The 20,418-nt window shown below is 38.4% G+C and overlaps 1 protein-coding gene across 1 annotated transcript; it reads left to right on the top strand.

Annotated features, from left to right (window-relative positions):
- Positions 1–583: 583 nt before the first annotated feature.
- Positions 584–19,267, top strand: rasef (RAS and EF-hand domain containing). Its single transcript, XM_080500189.1, has 18 exons — positions 584–994; positions 3,302–3,634; positions 7,950–8,096; positions 8,598–8,688; positions 10,449–10,544; positions 11,106–11,183; positions 11,290–11,405; positions 12,834–12,902; positions 13,000–13,066; positions 13,305–13,393; positions 14,194–14,515; positions 14,964–15,104; positions 15,876–16,023; positions 16,242–16,323; positions 16,478–16,592; positions 17,128–17,235; positions 17,620–17,696; positions 18,566–19,267. The coding sequence occupies exons 1-18, from the start codon at positions 675–677 to the stop codon at positions 18,666–18,668; spliced, it is 2,502 nt and encodes an 833-aa protein (XP_080356315.1). The 5' UTR covers positions 584–674; the 3' UTR covers positions 18,669–19,267.
- Positions 19,268–20,418: the final 1,151 nt, after the last annotated feature.

Raw genomic sequence — 20,418 nt, 5'->3', positions numbered from 1 at the left:
TAACATCTATATGTAAATACTTTGACATGCGCATGATAAACAAAGGGCAAAAAGTGGATGTGCGCTATATTATAGTATATAAGTATAAAATATATCTCAACTGTTTTTCTTTCTTTGTAATGTCACTATGATGTGCTGAATGATGTCTGCAAGACTAATTTTAGTATTGAATGTAAAAATAAACTTTTCTTTTTTTCCTCTTTTTGGTTTGCCCGGAGGTGAACTTCCACTTTCTCTTCTTTCATGGGTTTAATAACATTTGCAACACCAAGGGTCCTAAGAATTGTGTATTTGTCAGGAGGGTGGGTTGGAAAAAAGAAAAAAAAAAGACACAGAGGATATAAAAGTTGAGGTAGCAGGAAGGCTGATTCCAGTCCTGGATCTCACTTCTTGAAACAGTTTCATCAGAAACACAGCAAAAGGGTTTATTTTTTTCACCTGCTTCAACCTCACAGCTGGATTCAAACCTTCTCTGACTCTAGCCAAGGAGGAAATGTAACATTTATTTACCTGTTTTGGACATTTAAATCGCCATTGGCTCCATTTCTCAACTACATCCGAATGTTGGAATACTTATTTTTCAACTGACCTCGATGGACACTGAAACAACGTTTGATTTTTGACTGAAAAAAACAGAAAATACTTGTGCTGTTTGTTTAAGTTCCAACGGCAAAATGATGTCGTCAACAAAGGGCATGAGTAATGAGGAACAAAGGCGACTGAGTTTGCTCTTTCATGCCTACGATGTAGATAATTCAGGACGGATTGAGAAAAATGAATTTTCTATTATCTGCCAGGAGCTCCACGTCCCCTCCCAAGAAGCAGAACGGATATTCAACCGTCTGGACGTCGACAAAGACGGCACAGTGACGTTAGAAGAGTTCATCAGTGGCTTCAGAAGCCAGTGTGAGGAAGAAAAAGAGGATGCTGCGGAGAACGAGAACGACTCGAATGAGAAGGGCTGTTCAAAGATGAAAGAACAAGTTATATGCAGGTGAGGAGGTGAAGAGATGTCGGGGCGACACTTAAAAAAAAATGCACATGTAAGTACAAAAAATTGAAAGTCAGATGACATAGTGAAAGCATTGTGTATCCGTTCTAGTACTCTGGCCTGCAGGGTTTTTCTATAATGGATTACGGTAGGTTTGACCTTAAACTGGATGTTCACAAACTTAACACTATATAAAGCACCGGCTAAACCAGTACAGACCAGATTAAACCAGCAAAGAAATGATGCTGACCTGTGAAATTTTTGTTAGTGTTTTTTGTTAGTTTTTTTTTCCCCCACACATATTTAACGTCATATGAAAAACCTAAACGGCTTATTTGGATCATGACACTATAAATAAATTGTGACCCAGTTTTATTTTATGTGACTGAATTGCAAAAAAAAAAAAAATAGGTGAAGCCAAATGCTACTGGGCACAACTCCTCTTTGTATCGCATAAAAGCAACAACTTCTGATTTTAGAAACTGTTTTTTGTTTTGTTTTTGTCATTTACAGATCAGGCAAATCTTAAGGCTTCCATTTGATCACTGGCACTGTCCATGATCTGTGCACACCGTGACCCATTTCAGTGTGACTTTCATTCTGTATTTACAAAACAATGCCAGTTAAGTTTGAATGTATGATACACCACCCTCATCTGGTCTTGCTGACCCCCCATTCTGCTTCATTGTAGTTTCAGATAAGAGGAAACAGACTCTGCAGTGCTTCCATAGCAGACTGAACTTTCTTATTTCTTTCAATATTAACAAGTGGAGCGCTGATCATTGATGCATTGATTGAAAGTCATGTGATTGACTCTAATTTCCCACCAATGACGCACATCATCTTCTTCACACCAAGCAGTAAATTACAGGCTTTGTCAGTGGAATATTTCAGTCTCTTCATCAGACACACATGCAACATTTATTTGGATCTTGACTTTCATTTCTCCCTCATGTCGTGAAGATTTGTGTTGTAATACCGTTGTTCCTACACTCTACTTGCACAATCTTCTGCAATCTCAAGCTGGTTAACCAGAGGATCAGGAGTTTCTTAGTTTCCAGTTGTTTTGAACACAGACCACTCCCTTCAGTTCAAATCCACAAAAAGCACCTTCGGATTGAATGAAGCAATAAAAACAGATGCAAATATGACGACTCAATAAATGTGTTTGTATAGCTTGTATATTAGATCTTACGGCTGTCAAGGCAGCAGCTGTTTAGTACTTCCTTGCAACAAACAGGAAAATACTCAGTCACAGTTACAAAGTAATCCAACATGACTTTCTACAGATGCAGTATTTTTGCTGTTTGTTGTAATGATTAATACGGCCCTCGAAAATAATACATGCTGAGGTAATAACAATGGCTCAAAGCTAGGTTATAATCAAATGTACCAGCTGATAATGATTACAAGGAGGTTTGGTAATATTGTTAATTATAGTATTCATATGTACATAAAGTAATGGCAGATTCAGGTGAGAACTGCATAATGTTTAGACAGGCGAGAACAATGTGCCATTTTTGACTGTGAAAGATTGAGGAGTGTTGCAGATTCTTCATGTGACGTGTTGCTGATGTTACAGATTTGAATTCTTCACATCCACTTTTGAATCCAGGTCCAAAGTTTAGGTAAATCTGCTTTCATATTGCAGTTCTTCCTTCATCCCTCTTCTCCAACTTGGGAGTTGATCTCATCTTATGGGTGAAGGCAGGATTCGTCCTGAAGAGATATCCAGTCCATCACTGCAAGCGGGAGAAAGACAATCAGACACACTCACACCTACACCCGAGGGCCACTCAGGGTCACACCTCAAAGGCACGTTTCTGGAAATCTGGAGAAAACTGAGGTCATGAAAAGGGGAGAACATGCAGGGCTTTGCAGATGAAAACACCAACCCCAGACTCGAACTGGAACTCCTCTGGCTTCTAAACATCTTCAAAACATCAGATTAAATATGCACTAAAGTTGAAGCAAAACTACTTGTGGAGCTGACTATTGCACTTACATATACCATAAACGCTTGATCAGTTTTGGCATGATGTCATTTACCAAAGTATCCTCCAAAGTAGTTGATCATTCATAAAGTAGATTGACCCACACCATTGAGCCACTGTGAAATTTGGCCTGAAGCCCAAACCGCTATTGATCCTGCCTCTAGGAGTCTAGGTCTAAGGAGCTCTAAGTCCAGGAGTTAAATTCCTTTCGAAACTTTTGGAATAAATTCAGATCTGTGGGATTTTGGGCTTTCTTTTTTTTTTGTCCCATAGACTGTCACTAAATTGACCGAAACGCCCTCTTTCTTTCCTGCAGCCAACCACATCCCCAGATCCAGGGCATGAGCGCACAGGAGCAGGCCCGGCTGCGCACCCTCTTTGACGCCTACGACGTGGACGGGTCGGGGCGCATCGAGAGGAACGAGTTTCTCACCATCTGCGCGGAGCTGCAGGTGTCGGAGGCGGAGGCGGAGCGGATCTTCGACCGGCTGGACGCGGACAAGGACGGCACCGTCACCCTGCAGGAGTTCATCAGCGGCTTCCACGAGCGCTACGGGGAGGACGTCATGGAGTCGGACGGAGGAGACGTGTCCGCAGCCTGGGAGAAATTCGAGCGGAGGCTGGGCGAGCAGGCCAAGTACATCCCCAGGTGAGCGCGCGCCGCGGGCCGCCGCACGCACCGGGAGAGCAGGTGCGCGTAAAATATGGAAATAAAGGAGAGGTACGATTTGATCGCGTTCAACGTTGGGTCTGTATCAGTATGAGACTGACGGCCAAATTATCTTCAAAAACTGTACAGGTACATCATTTATTCGTTTGTTAAGCGCTTTTAAAAACAAAATGAATGAACTGGGACAGAAACCACCCAAACCATTTAACATTGCACAGCAGACATTTACAAAATGAAATGAAATAAGTACTTTGGACTAAGGTAAAGATATACAATATACTCAGTATTTTCCCTCCTGTGACACCTCCTCCAACCTGTGTTGTGCAGTTTGAAATGACATCGTAACTAATGTATAAGAACCTGTTACTCCTCATTATCAAATACTGGAGTAGATTTGGTTCCATTTTATTCAGCTTATTTTAGGTCAACTGGACGTTGGCCATTAATTCAACAACTAACAGTACAAGTATTTGATTAAAGAATAAAAAAGCAGCAGCAAAAAACAAATTAAAGTTCTTTATTCATCACATACAACAATTATACAGTGAAATGAAAACTAAACACTAAAGTTCAAATGAAATAATCCAATAATTTAAATAAACACAGCAAAGAAGTAGTTATATGTAGTTACTTTGTGTCAGACAGGAAACTAAGAGTTTTACTTGCTGTAGTTTGAAGTTAAGAGCTGACTGGTGGGTGAAAATAGTACAAGGATTATAATATTTATCCTAAATAATGACTCCACTCCATATAATGACTTAACAGATGTAAAAAAAATACATGATACAAGACGTAAATGACTGTGTCGTAGAAATGCACATTCAAGAGAGGTTTCTAGAATCTTGATGGAAATAACATTTGAACTTACTGACAATTTTCATAGTCTTAATATATATTTGATAAACATAACCCTTGCAACAAGTTACTCATTCTTCAATCAAATTGAAACAGTTGCGGTCAACCTGCCTGATGTGTAGTTTGCCGACTCTTATTTGGATGAAACCGGTTATAATTAACCAAAGCATTTTGAACCAACTTCTTTTTCCCCCTGCAGTGTTATCTTGTAATAAACAACTCTGTTTAGTGGGAAGCACATATAAACTACTTTACATTGTGGAAAATCCCAATTTCATTACATAACATATAAAGAAATTGAAACACACAAAAGGGTCCGGTGACACTTTCCAACACTGATGTGTGTGTTTTGTTTTATTTGGTGGTGGTTGTGAATCCAAATGTTAAAACGTATTCTCTGAACAGCTAAAATTTTTATTGTTTGACTATATTTGTCACAAAATGGATTTAATCACTATTATCACATATTATCACAATTCTTCTCATGATTTGCTGTACAGTTTAGCTTTTTAGTGAGCTGTATTATTTCTTTCAGCGGAAAACAAACGTATATTTGTTTTTCTCAGTTTGTTTCCCCCCCCCCCCCAATTTCCTTTGTCTTTGACTCTATAAACTTTAGCGTCACGTCTGTATGTTTTTCCTGGTTGGAGGTCAACTTTCTGTTTTAATTTTTTGTGTGGACAGTAGCTATTAACATCTAAGATACACAGTCAGCGAAAACAGTGTGATTTATGTTTTGATGTTAACTGTGTCTGATGAAGCAACTAATGAAGGTTCAGTTATTAATCTGATCTTATTTGACATTTGGTTCACATTACATGCATTTTATCTATTCAAGTGACATTTTTTAATGGTGATAACTGCTTTGACTTCCTAATGGCTTGACCACTTGGTTGCTGTTGTTATTGTTGTTTGATCATCAAAACATCTCACCCTCATCAAAACAGATTACTTTAGGTCTTGCTTTAAATATACAATCTTAATCAAATGTATATTACATTTTATCTTGTGTTTACAATATATACAAAGTTTGAAAACAGTCAACAAATTCAGAAATCAAAGTGACACCAAAATGTCAGTTTGTCTTGTTTTGTCTGTTCTTGCATCTGTGTTTTTTCACATTTGTAGAATTAGTCAAATATATTCGACATATGTGTCAAATAGTGCTTTGACACTTCTCTAAATAAGGATTCCTGTTGACGTGCAATCCAACAAGGCTGCATTACTCGTACATTTCTAAACATTTGATGTTTTAAATTTCATTGACCATTCCATAATAATATGGAATGGTAAATGAAATTTTAAACATAATATATAAATAGCATACATATTGAAGTATGATTTTACTTAATAGTGTTCACCTTTTACTCCAGTTACCTCAGAACAAATATGTGCAGCTTCAATATTGATCCTAAAGAGCTGGATAGTTCGTATCAGCTTTGTACTGATCCAGCATCATGCATCCCAGTCTTCGTGGCGAATACAACATCCTTTGTTTGACAAAGTAATATTTACATTTTAATAAATGAAATTATAATTTATATAAGGTATGTTGTTTGACAAGTCATTCTTTATATTTGAGATATTATTTAGAGTCTACCTCTGTGCAGTTCTTACGTTAATTTATACATGAATGCAAAGCATGCAAGGGTGTGTGTGTGTGTGTGTGTGTGTGTGTGCCCCAGGCCGGACATGGGATCCGTCCTCGCGCCTCTGTGCGATGCCATCAGGACATTGATTGTCACAGCGGTGCGCGAGCTAAATGCTTCCTCTTATTTCCGACCAGTTCCCGTCGCTGTTCCATCAGTCAGCTGAGACAAAATCGTTTACAAAATACAGCGCCCAACTCACTTCAGGCAACTTTATGTTTTTCAGGGGACAAAAGAATATTTTGTGGAAATGCGAAAAAGGGCCACTAGGAACTCAAAAGATTGTGTTCTTCTACTTAGTTTGATGAGGATTAAGGCTGATGTAACCTTGTTTTACAATGCCCCATGTCTCAGCTGACCGACACAGTTAAGTGATGAGGGTTCAGATTGCCCTCAGGAAGGGTGTTTTTGAAGAGATTCATTGATAAGGTGTCCTTTCCAAGTTTGTTGTTTCTGTTTCATGCTTTAAAATAATATACAGAACGATGATTCAGTATTTTTTGGGATACATTACAGTTCAATTAACACACTTGGTTCTATATTTTATCAATATGGATTCACAATATACATTTTATGTTATCCAGAGAACTGGGGTGCTCTTAGTCAAAGTAAGTTAACTGAAAAACATAGTGGAAGTTTTACACATGGCCAAAAATAAATGACAACATATTGTGAAAAAATACTGAATTTGAGCTCAGTAACAATTATCTTCATGTGTTATGTTTTGGGTTTGACTGCCATGGTGTCATGCTTCATAGAGAAAGGCCCTGGTTCGATGCTCGGCTCAGGGCCTTTTTCTGTACAGTTTTCATAATTTCAATCTGTCTGAAAGATTTTTCTTCACATACAGTAATCTGGCTTCCTGCGACAGTTCAAAGACATGTTGGGTCAACTGGTGCCTCTAAACTGTTTGTCTGTGTATAATGTTTGTGTGTATGCGTGACTGTCTCTGTGTTTGCGTGGTGACGGACTAACGATCTGTCGAGGGGGTATCCTCCCTCTTCCTTTTGCACACTTGTCAGATCAGATTTGCTTCAACCCCACCGAACCCCAGATTATATGAAGTGGATGAAATGTTTGTGTTTTACTGAGGATTTAATTTCACTCATGACTTCTGTGTTCACAGTATGTTACCTTTTAGGGTTTGAATTGTTTGTGTTCTGTTAGTGCGACATTGCATGACAATGAGTCACCGCGAGCTGTTGACACACACGCTGCAGTGTCTATTTGCTCAGGATTACAATTAGCCCACCCATCAGAGGGCAAACACGCATTGCTCACTATTATGACCCACTTACCATCACTGTGTATTGAAGGACACTTCGTCATGACTTTAAACTGACAGGAAAATGTTACATAATGAGAGCAGCATGTTTTATCAGAAAACTACAGAAACAATCCATGTGTGAAAAATGAAACAGGGTAAAAGTCGCCCAAGGTTCCTTCGCTCAATAGAAGATCATTTCTCAAATATATACTGACACTGACATGAATATGTGAATGAAAATCTTTACTGCTGGACTAATGCTGATCACTTTTGGTCAATTCTGTTTTTTTTATCCTGACAATATTTCAAGGTAAATCAGTCATTAGTCAATACATCAGCAATTCATTAAAACTGCAATGGACATGCAGTGACCACAACCCAAGATTCAGCGAATGAATGAATGAATGAATGAATGAATGAATGAATGAATGAATGAATTGATGAATGAATGAATACATCAGACTTCAGTCTTAAAACACTTTAAACAGCAGAGCTGACATTGGACGTGCTGATGTTTCTCCAGAAATGAACAGGCTTCGACGTTGTACCAGAACATCAGTCTGACGGAGCCCAGGCTGATCCCACAGTTTGAGAAAGTCATCCTGAACTTCACCAAAGAGATCAAACAGCAGAACTCGGAGATGGAAAACCTGGCACTCGCCATCAAACGGTGAGCAACACGCACGCGAATACACGCACACATACAAATAAACACACCGAAATGTCAAAGATCAAGGTTTTCCTGGGTTGCCTTCCAATATTTGCCAATAAAATACGTAGATCATACAATTTTTATACTTACAATCAGTATGTACGTGACACCTGTATACCGACAATAACATTTTACTCTGTGGTGATGTACTGTACGTAATCTGCATGTCACAACCACATCTGCTTGTTTATTATTTTTGTTTTGCCATGTCAATATCCAGCAGGAATCATATTTATCCATAAAGTGCACTTCCCAGAGAAATTGTTCATCAATGCAATAATTGAAAGACTATTCTTCAAAATTTGTGTTGAATTTCCTAAACTTCGTGAAGAAGTATTTCCATTGCATGGCCAGCAGATCACAGACAATAGAATAGTACAGGTAGTTATTTACCCGATCAGCATGAGTGAGTGTCTTCACGTTGAGAACAATGAGGTGAGGATGACGACTGTTTTGCAGTGCGCAGGACCAAGCATCAATGCAGCTCGGTGAGATGGAGGAGGAGATGGACCAACGCATTCATGCCGCGGAGAGAAAAACACGAGAGCAGGTGGGCCTAACTCAGACGACCCCATCACTGCACAATATTTCATAAAGTTGTTTTAATTCACACCTGGTCAGACGAGGTGTTAGGTTGTGTTTGTCCGCTGCTAAGCGATAAGCACTGTGTGTTTGGTCAGTTCTTCCCTCATGTCAAACAAACACAAGCTGCCGTTTCACACATCCACCCTCAGACACATCAGTTGGATTTCACCACTCTGACAGAAAACAGCTGGAGGTGCTGGAGCTTCTATTATCCTACAGTTTAAAATGATGACGCTGTATGCGTTTCCATTGATTAGGACGAGCTGTATGTGGATAACTCTTGAGAGAGAATAAAGTGCTTGCTGACTTCACTGATCACACAGTTTACAAAAAAACTTTCCGTTCAGAGCGAAGGTGTTTATGTGAGCGAGTGAAATATTTTGTGTGACTACAATGAGATCGATAAACCGATGGAGAGATTCATAATTTGATACAATGTAGCTGAAACGTGTAACTGCAACTTTACTTAAAGTCTTGAATCATAATTATTTCTGTCACAGAGAAATACACAGGCACGTGTCATTTATAATCCTATTACAACTTATTGTTTCCCATGATTTGTTTTATACTGTGAACATCCATATATTACAGACGTATTACATCTAAACAGAAATATTCCCAGCCTTTTTGTTTTTATTCTTATTAAAAATGATTGCATATGTCATGAAAAGCAATAACATAGGAGCTCAGCATATGACCTGTAATTGTTTGTAGTTTTTGTTGATATACTGAGAGTGTAGAAGTGACAGGACCGCTGTGCGTTGCACCTGCACAGGAATTAAGAACTGTTATGTGAGTTTCATGAAATCTGGTGATATTTCCCAGAATCCATTGAAAGAGCTCAAACAGTGTGTTGTGTATATCAACATCGTGATATAAGCAGTTAGCTTTTGATTACATGAAAATTTGAATTACAAAGAGCACCAGTGTCAGAATAGTGCAGATTACAAGGATTTGCTATCATGCTGTCACATTTATTTAAGTAAAAGAGCCTAAAAGAGTCTGGAAACTTCTTTAAAAATGTGCACCGGACTATTGACTCTGTCTTATCACTGCTTGTGTGCATACGGTTATGCAAGTGTTCTCCAGTGAATGAGTTAAGTCGGTAGCTGGTGTTTGTTCAGTCTAAGAAAGGCACACAGAATTCGAGGCCTGAATCTCTAATATACAGTATGTGGACACACCCTCATGTCTTGACACCTGCGGACGAGGGATTTATTTTTGGAAAGTATAGTGACACTCACACTACAATACATTCGAGTGCAGTTTACACAATTTAATCGATTTCTCTTCCTGTGAAATCCTATGTTGCTACTGAATATGCCCACAGTTTTAAACGTTAGGCTTTTTGATCTGCTCTTTCTTACAGTGTAATTGTTTTCTTTTAGCAGAGAAAATCTGCTTCTTATCTACGTTTGGGTTATGAAACAAATTACTCTAGCTTAGTCATATATATCACTGGTTGCTTTAGAAACAACACTTGAAAACTTGTGGTTATCTTTTATATTTAACAAAAATTAGAAACAACCCGGTATCATATCTTGGATATTAAAAAAAACAACCAATGACTGATTTTACCACCGATCAATATAATGTTTTCAAATTATGCTCAGAATATCATAGAACAATGTGTGGAAGTATGAAAGCACACACATATGCATGCTCAATAATAGACTCCTACCCTTCTCTAATGTATTTAGGCATGTTTTCATGTGTTTTTTCCAGGAGAAGAGACGAACAGAAGCCGCCCTGAATGAGTTAAGAAGAAGTTATGAGACTGAAGTGTGTGAGCTGCAGTGTAAGATCCAGAAGATGCAGATGGTAATTTTATTAGCACAGACCTCTGTGATTTGCAGATCGTCTGGAGGTCTTTCTTGGTTTGCATTTCTTTTCCCCCTGTGCATGTGTGGGCTTTTTTTTTTCATAGTATTCAGCTGCAGACCCCCACAGTCCTAAATTCAATGAAGGGATATAGAAGGTGGATGTAATTGACAAGACAGTTTTTCATGGAAAAACATATTTGTGTTCAAAGCTCTTAAAAAATACCAGGAAAGGCCCGTAATACTGCTTGACCTCACTTTTATAGAAACAGACACGTCCTGTCTGCTTAGGTTTAAAACACAATGAACTACTTTTAATCAGATGAATCAATGCGGCAAGCATCATAAAGCCGGTTCTGTGGTTATCTGGTTAAAAGATTCTGGCAAATGGTAAAAATCTTTTCTGAGTAACCTATGATCTTAAAATGATAAAAATGAAGTTTTCAATACGTATTGTTATTATATTTAATTCAGAAAAAGCAAAATCTATGTTGAGAAAATGATTTACGTCTGGTCTGAGTACGGTCTTATAGCTGAAAGTTGAATAATCTGTGTCCTTCAGATCGAAGAGAAGTACAAAACCATCACAGTGAAAGACGAGAGTCCAGCTCTGAGGAAAAAGATCAACGAGCTAACACTGGTGGGCTGAATTATACCTCAACTCTGTAACTCTCCACTTCTGTTTCAATGGCTTTTGAGCGTCATTCTCATCATCCTCGGTGTTGCTTGTTGTTTTTCTCTTGCAGGACAACCAGCGGCTGAAACAGGAGGTGCTGAGGTCTCAGACTAAAGTGGCCTGCCTGCAGAGTGAGATGGACTCACTCAAGATGGAGCTGACTGATCAAAGCATCAACTCTGAAAGGTGACAATTAAACATAGTTTGCATAACATTTTGACTGATTTGACTCGATTTACTTTGACTCATCTCATGCTCAACGGGTTGACCTTCAAGCTGTTCGCTGTCTGCAAGATGCATTTGAATTTACGTCACACCTCATTAGTCCGGGGTTTTTTTTTTGGTTGCATGATATCATATCTGATCACATGTTTGGGATGACATTTAGAATTTTCCCAGTAAAAATAAGAAGGCATTATTGCATAAGGCTGAACAGCCATCCCACTGTTCACTGTTCACTGTACTTTCAGAATTGCTGATGATGAAAAGTTGCAGAGCAGGTTTCTTTGACCGACTTCTCTTTTTCCTCCATCTGGAATGGAAACTTTAGAAGACACTTGCGCTCTGTATAATAACACTGAAAACAAATCTGCTAAAAGAAGCTTATATTCCAAATCAATCCTATAAATCTCGCCTGAATGCACCATTGAGAAGTTCTGTTGCAGCGAGGTGGAGGCCACGCCTCCTCTCTGGTTGGTTCAGTGCGTTCGATCCCCAGGGTTTTTTTTTTTTTCCATGTTTTGTCACTGTTGAAACAGGATATCCTGGAGTGACTTCACACACACAATAACTTCTCCAGTAACGTTGCTTAGCAACAGGAGCAACAGAGCCAGACACTGCTCGTCATGTTCACACTGGTGTTTGTTCTTCTTCGTGGCATCATGTGTTAATAAATGAGATGTTGTGTCTGCCACCGATCGAGGTCACCGCTGGATAAGAAGAGAAAAATATGACCCAGTTTTTAAAGATTGGATGATAGTTTGTATGTTAATATGTATGTATGTGAACCTTTTTTTTTTTTTTTATTTAGAATACACCATGAAGTCACAATTTGATCAACACTAAATGCAATACTATGCTATACGATGCACAAGGTAACACTTACATTTCACAAAATAGTTTATATATTATAAGTGTTGCAGAAAGTCACTTTCTTCAAGTCAAAATATTTATACATTTTTAATGTATTCACGGAGACGTTTTAGGTATCTGGGGTTTAATGAATATTTATTTCAGGTGACTTGTTTATTTTTACTTTTATTTTATTTTACTTTGAACACAATTATTTGTATTAGCGTCTTACTTCTTTTAACCTCTGTCGATGACAATTCAGTTACAGTGAAACGATCAAAGCAAGTGACAGTGACAGTTATCAATACTGAACCTGGAAAAAGTTTAAAGAGTAATCAAGTTATATAAATAATCAATCCGATACTTCCTGTTTCAAAAATAAAAATCCTTCCAAATTATAGTTTTCAAATGTAAATGCTTTATATATAAATGTTTTATTACTAATCTGGTGTATCAACGCAGACAAAAATAGCATTGCAAAGAAAAGATTCACTGTGAATTTGATTACCAATATTTATTTATTTTTACTGTGTTTTGTTGCAGAGATGAAGAGCTCATGAAGGAGTTTGCTGATGAACGAGACGTCCTGGAGAGTCAAATCGAGATTCTGCAGTAAGTGATCGAATAATTCGCTCACCTAAAATTTATATTTGGTATATTTTATACCGATATCAAATATTTAAAAGATGTTTGTTGGGTGTGTGGACAGAACAGCCAACAGGAAGCTTCATGACACCAACGACACTCTGAGGACAACCCTGGAAAGAGTTTCACGGGTAAAAGTGCACATTTAAAAGGAAACGGCTTAAAACCTCTGTCATAGAAAACTGGAATTATTAATGACTTATAACACTGATTGTAATTCTGCATGATGTTTTAAAGTGCATGTAAAGTGCATTTCTTCACCTTAGAATGTTGTATTATCCTTAATACAATTACCACCCTTGCAAAGGGAGCAGCTGATAGCAACAGTGAATATTTTGTGTTTTCTATTAACCCCACTGTATTTTACAGCCTGGGAGCAATGGCTCACCAGGAGAAATGAAGGCAAGAAACAGAAGCAAAAGCATTTGCTACTCATCACCTTATGCACTAATGGACAGGTGAGATCTGCAGGTTTTCTTTTTGACCCGCGGTATGAGAAGTTTTGTATGTTTAGTTGGAGTTTTCTGCTCAACAGGTTTTTGAGCTGTTTGCCAGTGCAGAGTGGATCTTACTTAAATACACAGTGACACTCCACTGAGCGGTTTTCGCAGAACTGCTGTGAAATATTTGTTTAAGGTGCTGCACTCGCTGTCGTGTTAAGATGCTGACTCACATGATGGTGTGGTTTTTAAAAACAAGTGATCTGGGTTGGGTTTTTTTTAAGGATACACAAGGATGTATCAGCTCTCCTATATAAGTTTTTGTTAGTTCAGAGTTGATGTGTCAGAAAGAAAATTGGACAGGTAGAAGGATCTGTGGTATTTAGACGAGTGCTTGTTGGGCGTTTTCAGTCTGTTGTGGTCAGTATCTGTCAAAAGTCATTCAAGGAAGGAACATCGATAAACAAAAAACACCATGGTCATGAATGTTCAAGACTTCTTGAGGTCAATGTGTCATACAATGCCCAGGTCTGCTCTGAAAAATCACTTTACACTTTTCAAATCCATTTCGGCTCTATTTCCTTTGCATAACACCAAATACAACACAGTCATTTCAAGATCCTTCCTCCTGTGGCAATAAGAGTCTATAACTCCTCCCTGTAAATAGTGTTTGCTGTCTTTTGGTTCATTAAATTTTTGTGCTTATAGTGAGTGTAAAGCTTTGTACATATTAATACTCTATTCTATTCTATTCTATTCTATTCTATTCTATTCTATTCTATTCTATAACTTCTTTTTCTTTATTCCATCCTCCTCAGATTCTGCCCACGCACAGACGATTACCCCCTGTACGCTCGCCGGCCCAGCTGTGACACCCTGGCCTTGGCCATGTGTGACCCAGGCATGAAGCGCCGGGGCAGCAGCGACTGTGAGGAGGACAGTCTGCCCGAGATCTACGTGGACAGCGGCCTGTCGACACTGAGAGGGTCACACGGAGGCTTCGACTCAGACCACGACGTCAAAGGTCAAGAAGAACCGGACGATACAGAAGGAGAGGAAGCAGAGGAGGAGGCAAAGGAGGGAAAGAAAGAGGTTCACGGCAAAAAACGCCTCATAATGGAAGAAAAACTTGATATGGAGGTGAGATATTGGCTCTTTCGTAGTTTAGTGTCACCATATGAGACTTACTCATTTTAGAAGTAGAATACTAACGGATTTCTATATTTACAGTATCTGCTGTTTTTCATGGTGTCCTGTGTTTTTATGTGAATCACCAGCAAAACCTGCCAAATAAAACAATCACTCTAGTATTTGTTACATAGCTAAGATTTATATATTGTTGTTTTTTGTGTATGTTAAATGACACTATTTGGCTCACATACTAATTTATTTAAGATAATGCAATATTACAGTAACAATCATGACAAAACCTTACTTGCCAGAAATCAATCAGCTGGTTCTTTCCAGCCTGCAAACTGTTGCTCATGCAGACTTTCACTCGAACACTGTTGTTGACCCGGATGGATTGTAATGTGATGTGCTGTGATGGGATGCGATGTGATGTGATGTGATGTCGGTTGCATCACAGACAGCAGAGATGCAGGACGGGGAGTCTGCCATTGGGTCGGACAGCAGCTCAGTTCAGGACTGGAAGCCCAATGAATCGGTGAATGTCTCCACGCCTCCCGCTCCCAAAATGAAGAAAGCTCTCTCCGCCATCAATGTTCGGGTAAGAGATGATTTACAGCGAGGGTTACAAACTGGAGTTTGTTCCGACAACATAGTGTGGGGTAGCTTGATTGATTCATGAACATGTTGCAAACACCACATTTGTGTTCATGGCTGAATCAGATTTTTTTTAATAATTCTGCTGATATTGTCATTCCTATTTGTAAAAAAAAAAAAATCATTAAATATTCTTGTTTTCATTGTGCTCCTTTCAGACTTGTAGTTTACAATATGATAACGTTTTTTTTCATGATATTCTGCAGATTTACAAGATTGCCAAATAGAATAAGAGAAAAATCTAGGATGAACCTGGCCAAGGCAGCAACCATTAATATAACTTATTCAGACACACACTGCTGTCAAGAAAAGAAAAAAAAAACAACGTATTCACAATATGATATCAAAACGATTTTTAAAGAAAGACCATTTTGCAAATTGTTCCATGAGCAAGGTGTGCAATGAAAAGGGAATTTCCAGAGATCCAAGCTTTTAGCCCGGCAAAATGAGGGAGAAGGTTATAATAATCGTTGTGCACAAGACACAAACTTTACAAATGAATCATTCCATACGTGTATTTAACCATTTGTATTTAGCTGTTTATACTCTTTTCTCTATCTGCCTCATAATAACACTCACGATGAAGTACAGCCGAACACCAACAAATATACTACTAACAACAGCACAGAATGCTGGGGAAAGAAAACGCATTCAACTCAGTGTGCAGGACCAGGTTACATGTTCCTCAGTCTTTGTGGTTCTGCGTCCGTTCCAGAATGACAAAGACAGCGATGACCTGGGCTACATGACGTCGGAGATGGCCTACAGGATCGTGTTAGCAGGAGATGCCGCTGTGGGAAAATCCAGCTTCCTGATTCGCCTGTGCAAGAATGAATTCAAAATGAACTCCAATGCCACTCTGGGTGAGCTGCGTGAACAAAACTCAGCTGCAGAAGCTTCAGTATTTTAATGTGGCGTTTCCTCCCGTGTGACTAATCGCACTCCAGTTAATGTTCCACAAGAAGTGTGGAAAGTTGTTGGGAATTATCAATTAATTTCTGCGCACAGTTGCATGGAGTTAGGTCTCGCCACTTTATAGTGTGTGTTTATCTGAACTTTTGCGTTTGCTTTGTGTGTTCAGGAGTGGATTTTCATATGAAGACACTGATCGTGGATGGAGAACCCGTCTTGTTACAACTGTGGGACACTGCAGGGCAAGAGAGGTGTGTCCTGGTTATTAGAATTACATGAGTGGGATAAAAAAAAACAAACCCAAAAAACAAAAACTGTATACATCCAACCTGTTTGGAAATTTTTTTTAAATGTCTACTGTATATGTTTGCATTCATTTAGTGTCATGTTCCTTTGTCCCGGCAGATTTCGCAGCATTGCAAAGTCATATTTCCGGCGGGCGGACGGCGTGCTGCTGCTGTATGACGTCACCTGTGAGCGTAGCTTTCTTAACGTCAGAGAATGGGTGGACATGATCGAGGTGACTCATTTCACTCTGCGTACTTACAATCTGACACACGAGAACATCAAAAGAGATCACACTTTTTTTTGAAAAGGGTTTATCATTCTCTTTCCTTTTCAATTCCATTGATTGTCCAACATGTTAGGGGAAAAAAACCCTCCACTCACTGCACTCTAGTTAAACATGACAGCAAGCCTTGCAACATGAAGTTTCATTCAATTTCTCTTTAGACGTCATACAGATTTTATTGAATTTCAAACAGAAGATTTATGCCAGCTCTTTTATATTTAATTGAATTACAAGTACCAGTCTACCTGATTAAGTGGCTGCCAGATTTATCTTGACAGTATTTGTGATCATGTAAAATGTTAGGAGTGAGACGTTGCAATGCAATGTCAAACTAAATTATTTCACTTGGTTTTTTTTGTCTCTCTTTTTACATGCAGCAGCTATGTAAGTTTTTGGATGTTGTGCAGTCAAGCATGTATCTTATCCCAGATTATATTAAAGAGGGCTTTTTTAAAACACTAGTCTTACCTCTTTTGCTCAACAGGATGTCTCCCATGAGGACGTTCCCATCATGCTTGTGGGTAATAAGTGTGACCTCAGACAGGAAGCGGTCAACAGTGTTCCAACCAGCTATGGCGAAAAACTAGCGATGGTAATTACAAATAAAATACATTTCACAGTGGCCCATTTACAAGTGAATTGAATTTAACTTTGAGTATCATGACTCATGTTGTTGAAGACCCTGGTGATTTTTTTTCTGTGATTTGACAGATGTACTGAGGAATTCCATGTCTTTGCTGTTTGGTAGTTTTCTCAGTTTTTAGCCGTGATAACAGGATTTATGATTGTGAGAATCACCCATGCCAAATCATGTCAGCGGTGAGAGGACAGCAGTGAAAGAGATGAAGGGCATTTGATTGATCAGTAATTGTGCATAAATGCTCCAAACCGAATTGTTTAAACAGACCTGGTTCTAAACACCTTTATTTCATGTTCATCATGAATGGAAAATGACTTTCCTGTCTTCACTGGACAGACATACAACACCCTGTTCTGTGAAACTAGCGCCAAAGACGGTTCCAACATCCTGGAAGCTGTGCTACATCTGGCCAGGTGAGATTCTGCAGCCTCACAATAAGTCTTCATGATTCACGGGAACATTTTGAAAAAAAAAAATATAGGTAGTGGAAAGTTTCATGTTTTCACAAACATGTTTTGATAGTTTTTATATTTAGTTAATATTTCAGCACCATGCCTCAAGAGATGGGAGCTGCAAGTGTGGGGTCATTGCCATTTGTCATTCGTTTAGTAGATGAGCAAAATAGACATAAATAAAATAAAAGACGTCTATTACCAATTTCAAAAATGTGAAAGCACATTGTGCAGCAGAAACTAAACAGTTGCTTATTGCAGATGCATCACAAAACATTGGCTATCATTGAAATGTTAATACATTTGTCTTTTCTTCTTATCTCATATAAAATTAAACATGTGAAGCCTTGTTTACAGGAATGTAAAAAGGTCCGATCTTTTAGAATATTCTAATGTTTCAAAATGCTTTATTTTTGTTTTAAATGGCTTATAATTGAAAAAAAAAATTAAGTAAAAAACTAAATTTAAAAAAAAAATTTTTAGTTCATGTATTTAACAGTTGGATGTTTTTATTGTTTGAATACATTTATTGCGAAAATAATTTTTCTTAGAGGTATCTGTGATTGTTAATCATAACTCAGTGCTTTTGTACTTGTGTTGAAAAGACAAACATGCAACAAAGCTCTTGTTATATTTGTCCATGCATGATAAAAAGTTTGCCTTGTGACAACAGAAATTCTAAAATAAGCATGACGTAATTATCATGAACGCCTCAGACCCCTCCTTCGTTCGATAGAAGCTCCTCCAGGTGGACAGAACTGTTGAAAACGGCAACAACCCAGGTCTTATTTCCTCATTCTACCCACTCTTTCCTCTATTTCACGTCGCAGGCAGGTCACGAAGCAGACGACATTTGAGGAAAAGAGGCTTTATCAGTCGCTGACCAGTCTGAGCGCTCCCCGAAAAAAGCCAAACTTCAACTGCTGCACCTGAACAACCATCAGAGCTGAACCTCCACATCTGACTCAATACGAACTCAAGTATAATATATCATGAAATAGCAAAGGAAACCTCCAAAAGTGTTCTGAATGTGGTTTACATAACCAAAGAAGAGACATGAGGTTCATACAGAGATCTCCACGGCTCCCCGTCTTCTGAACGTTATTCACACAATGGTTTACGCTGCCACTCAGCCACGAAATTTGAGAAGATGTGGGAGTTTGTAAGAACCTTTTTCATGTGGAATTTATTGTGCTATTTCATACCTTCTGCAAATGTTCTTTTAACATATTTGAAGTAAGCAAATAATGACGAGAGGAGGTTTGTGAAAGTGTAAAATGTCAAGGAGGAGGAGAAGAAGTGTGTGTCTGAAAAGGTGCTATTTGAATGGGATGTAGCAAATAATTGCACACAATAGGACGGACGGAATTGGCTTTAGAAAGTGTGGAACATGTGAGAATCTAAGAAGGAGAAGGTTTATTTTTATCAGGTTCTGAAGTGAGTGGACACGCAGGAATCTTACCTGCAGCACGTTGGGAGTCTGAAAAGAATCAAAATGTGAGTCAGAAGGTGTATTTCGTCAGCGTCGAGGCACTGAAAAGGCTTTCTACAACAATAACTGTTCAGCCTTTTTTTTTGTTGTTGTTGTTGATCTTAATAATACCACATCAGTGTTACATTTATTTTGTCACTTGCCAGATGATGGCTTTGTATGATGTATTACTCTTTATAACTGTATGCAATGCACAGAGGTTTCACTTTCTGCATCCTTCGGATGACTAGTCCAATCTAATGTGTGGAACGAGACAAAGGTAAGCATACAGGAAGTGAAGCACACTTGCCTTTTTATCCTCAGATTACATGGGAGTCAGTTGTCCGTTTGGCGGCTTGCTTTTTCTTTTTGTCGCTATTTCACAACTCAATGTGTGCATATGGTCGACACCAGGAGTGCCACACTCAGCTCAAGAGAGCAGTAAACTAATTTTAACGATTTAAAAAAGAAGCCGGCATCTCCAACCCCTCCTGTTTGTTTTAATGAAGAAGAAAAAAGTACAGTTACATCATTAAAACAAACATTTAAAAGTATTTTGCTTTGACAAAATTGACACTGAACAACCTAAGATTCCCAAAGATTTCTGGGTTTCTATCAAGTTGCAACCTCTATTGTTATTGGAACAGGGCGACCCCCAGTGGAGAAAACAGGAACATCAGTTACTTAATTGAAAGTTTGCAGTAATTGCAATTGGACTGGACCCTTTTGCATGCTTTTTCTTGGGCAACATGTTTGACACTCCTGGTTTATACATATAAATAGCAGTGTGTGGGGAAAACCCAGTGAATAACCAGATTGAATGAATTAACTACGATACTCATTTTTCAGCATGAAGCCACGTCCACATGAACTCAACACTGAGACAGGACAATTGTGAAAAAGTTAAAAAAATCTATTCCCACTTGTGATGTGAGCAGTATCACTTGTGCCTTCATTGTTACCTCTTTTTGAATGATTACATTTTATTTTCTGGAAGTATTAACAAAAACAAAACTGCCTTTAAGAAGAAGAAGAATCATACTTTATTAATCCCCTTGGGGAAATTTAAACACCATCAGATACTATGTAGAAACATGATTTGAAGCTTTCTGAATTTATTTTTAGATGACCACAGTTGTTTTGTGATGTCTTATATTACTATCAGCACTGGCTTTTGATCTTAAATACAAAGGTTTAAATGGCTGAGAAATT

The sequence above is a fragment of the Blennius ocellaris genome (genome assembly GCF_963422515.1).
Source record: "Blennius ocellaris genome assembly, chromosome: 7".
In the NCBI taxonomy this organism is placed as follows: Eukaryota; Metazoa; Chordata; class Actinopteri; order Blenniiformes; family Blenniidae; genus Blennius; species Blennius ocellaris.
Note: the sequence above shows the minus strand (reverse complement) of the source record. Positions and strands in the feature narration are given on the sequence as shown.

Bases quoted from the DNA above. Each gene is read 5' to 3' on its own strand.
- rasef (XM_080500189.1), top strand. From the start codon at position 675: ATGATGTCGTCAACAAAGGGCATGAGTAATGAGGAACAAAGGCGACTG. The intron at 11,184-11,289 runs GTGGGCTGAATT...TTTCTCTTGCAG, and splicing joins AGATCAACGAGCTAACACTG to GACAACCAGCGGCTGAAACA. The intron at 12,903-12,999 runs GTAAGTGATCGA...GTGTGTGGACAG, and splicing joins AGTCAAATCGAGATTCTGCA to AACAGCCAACAGGAAGCTTC.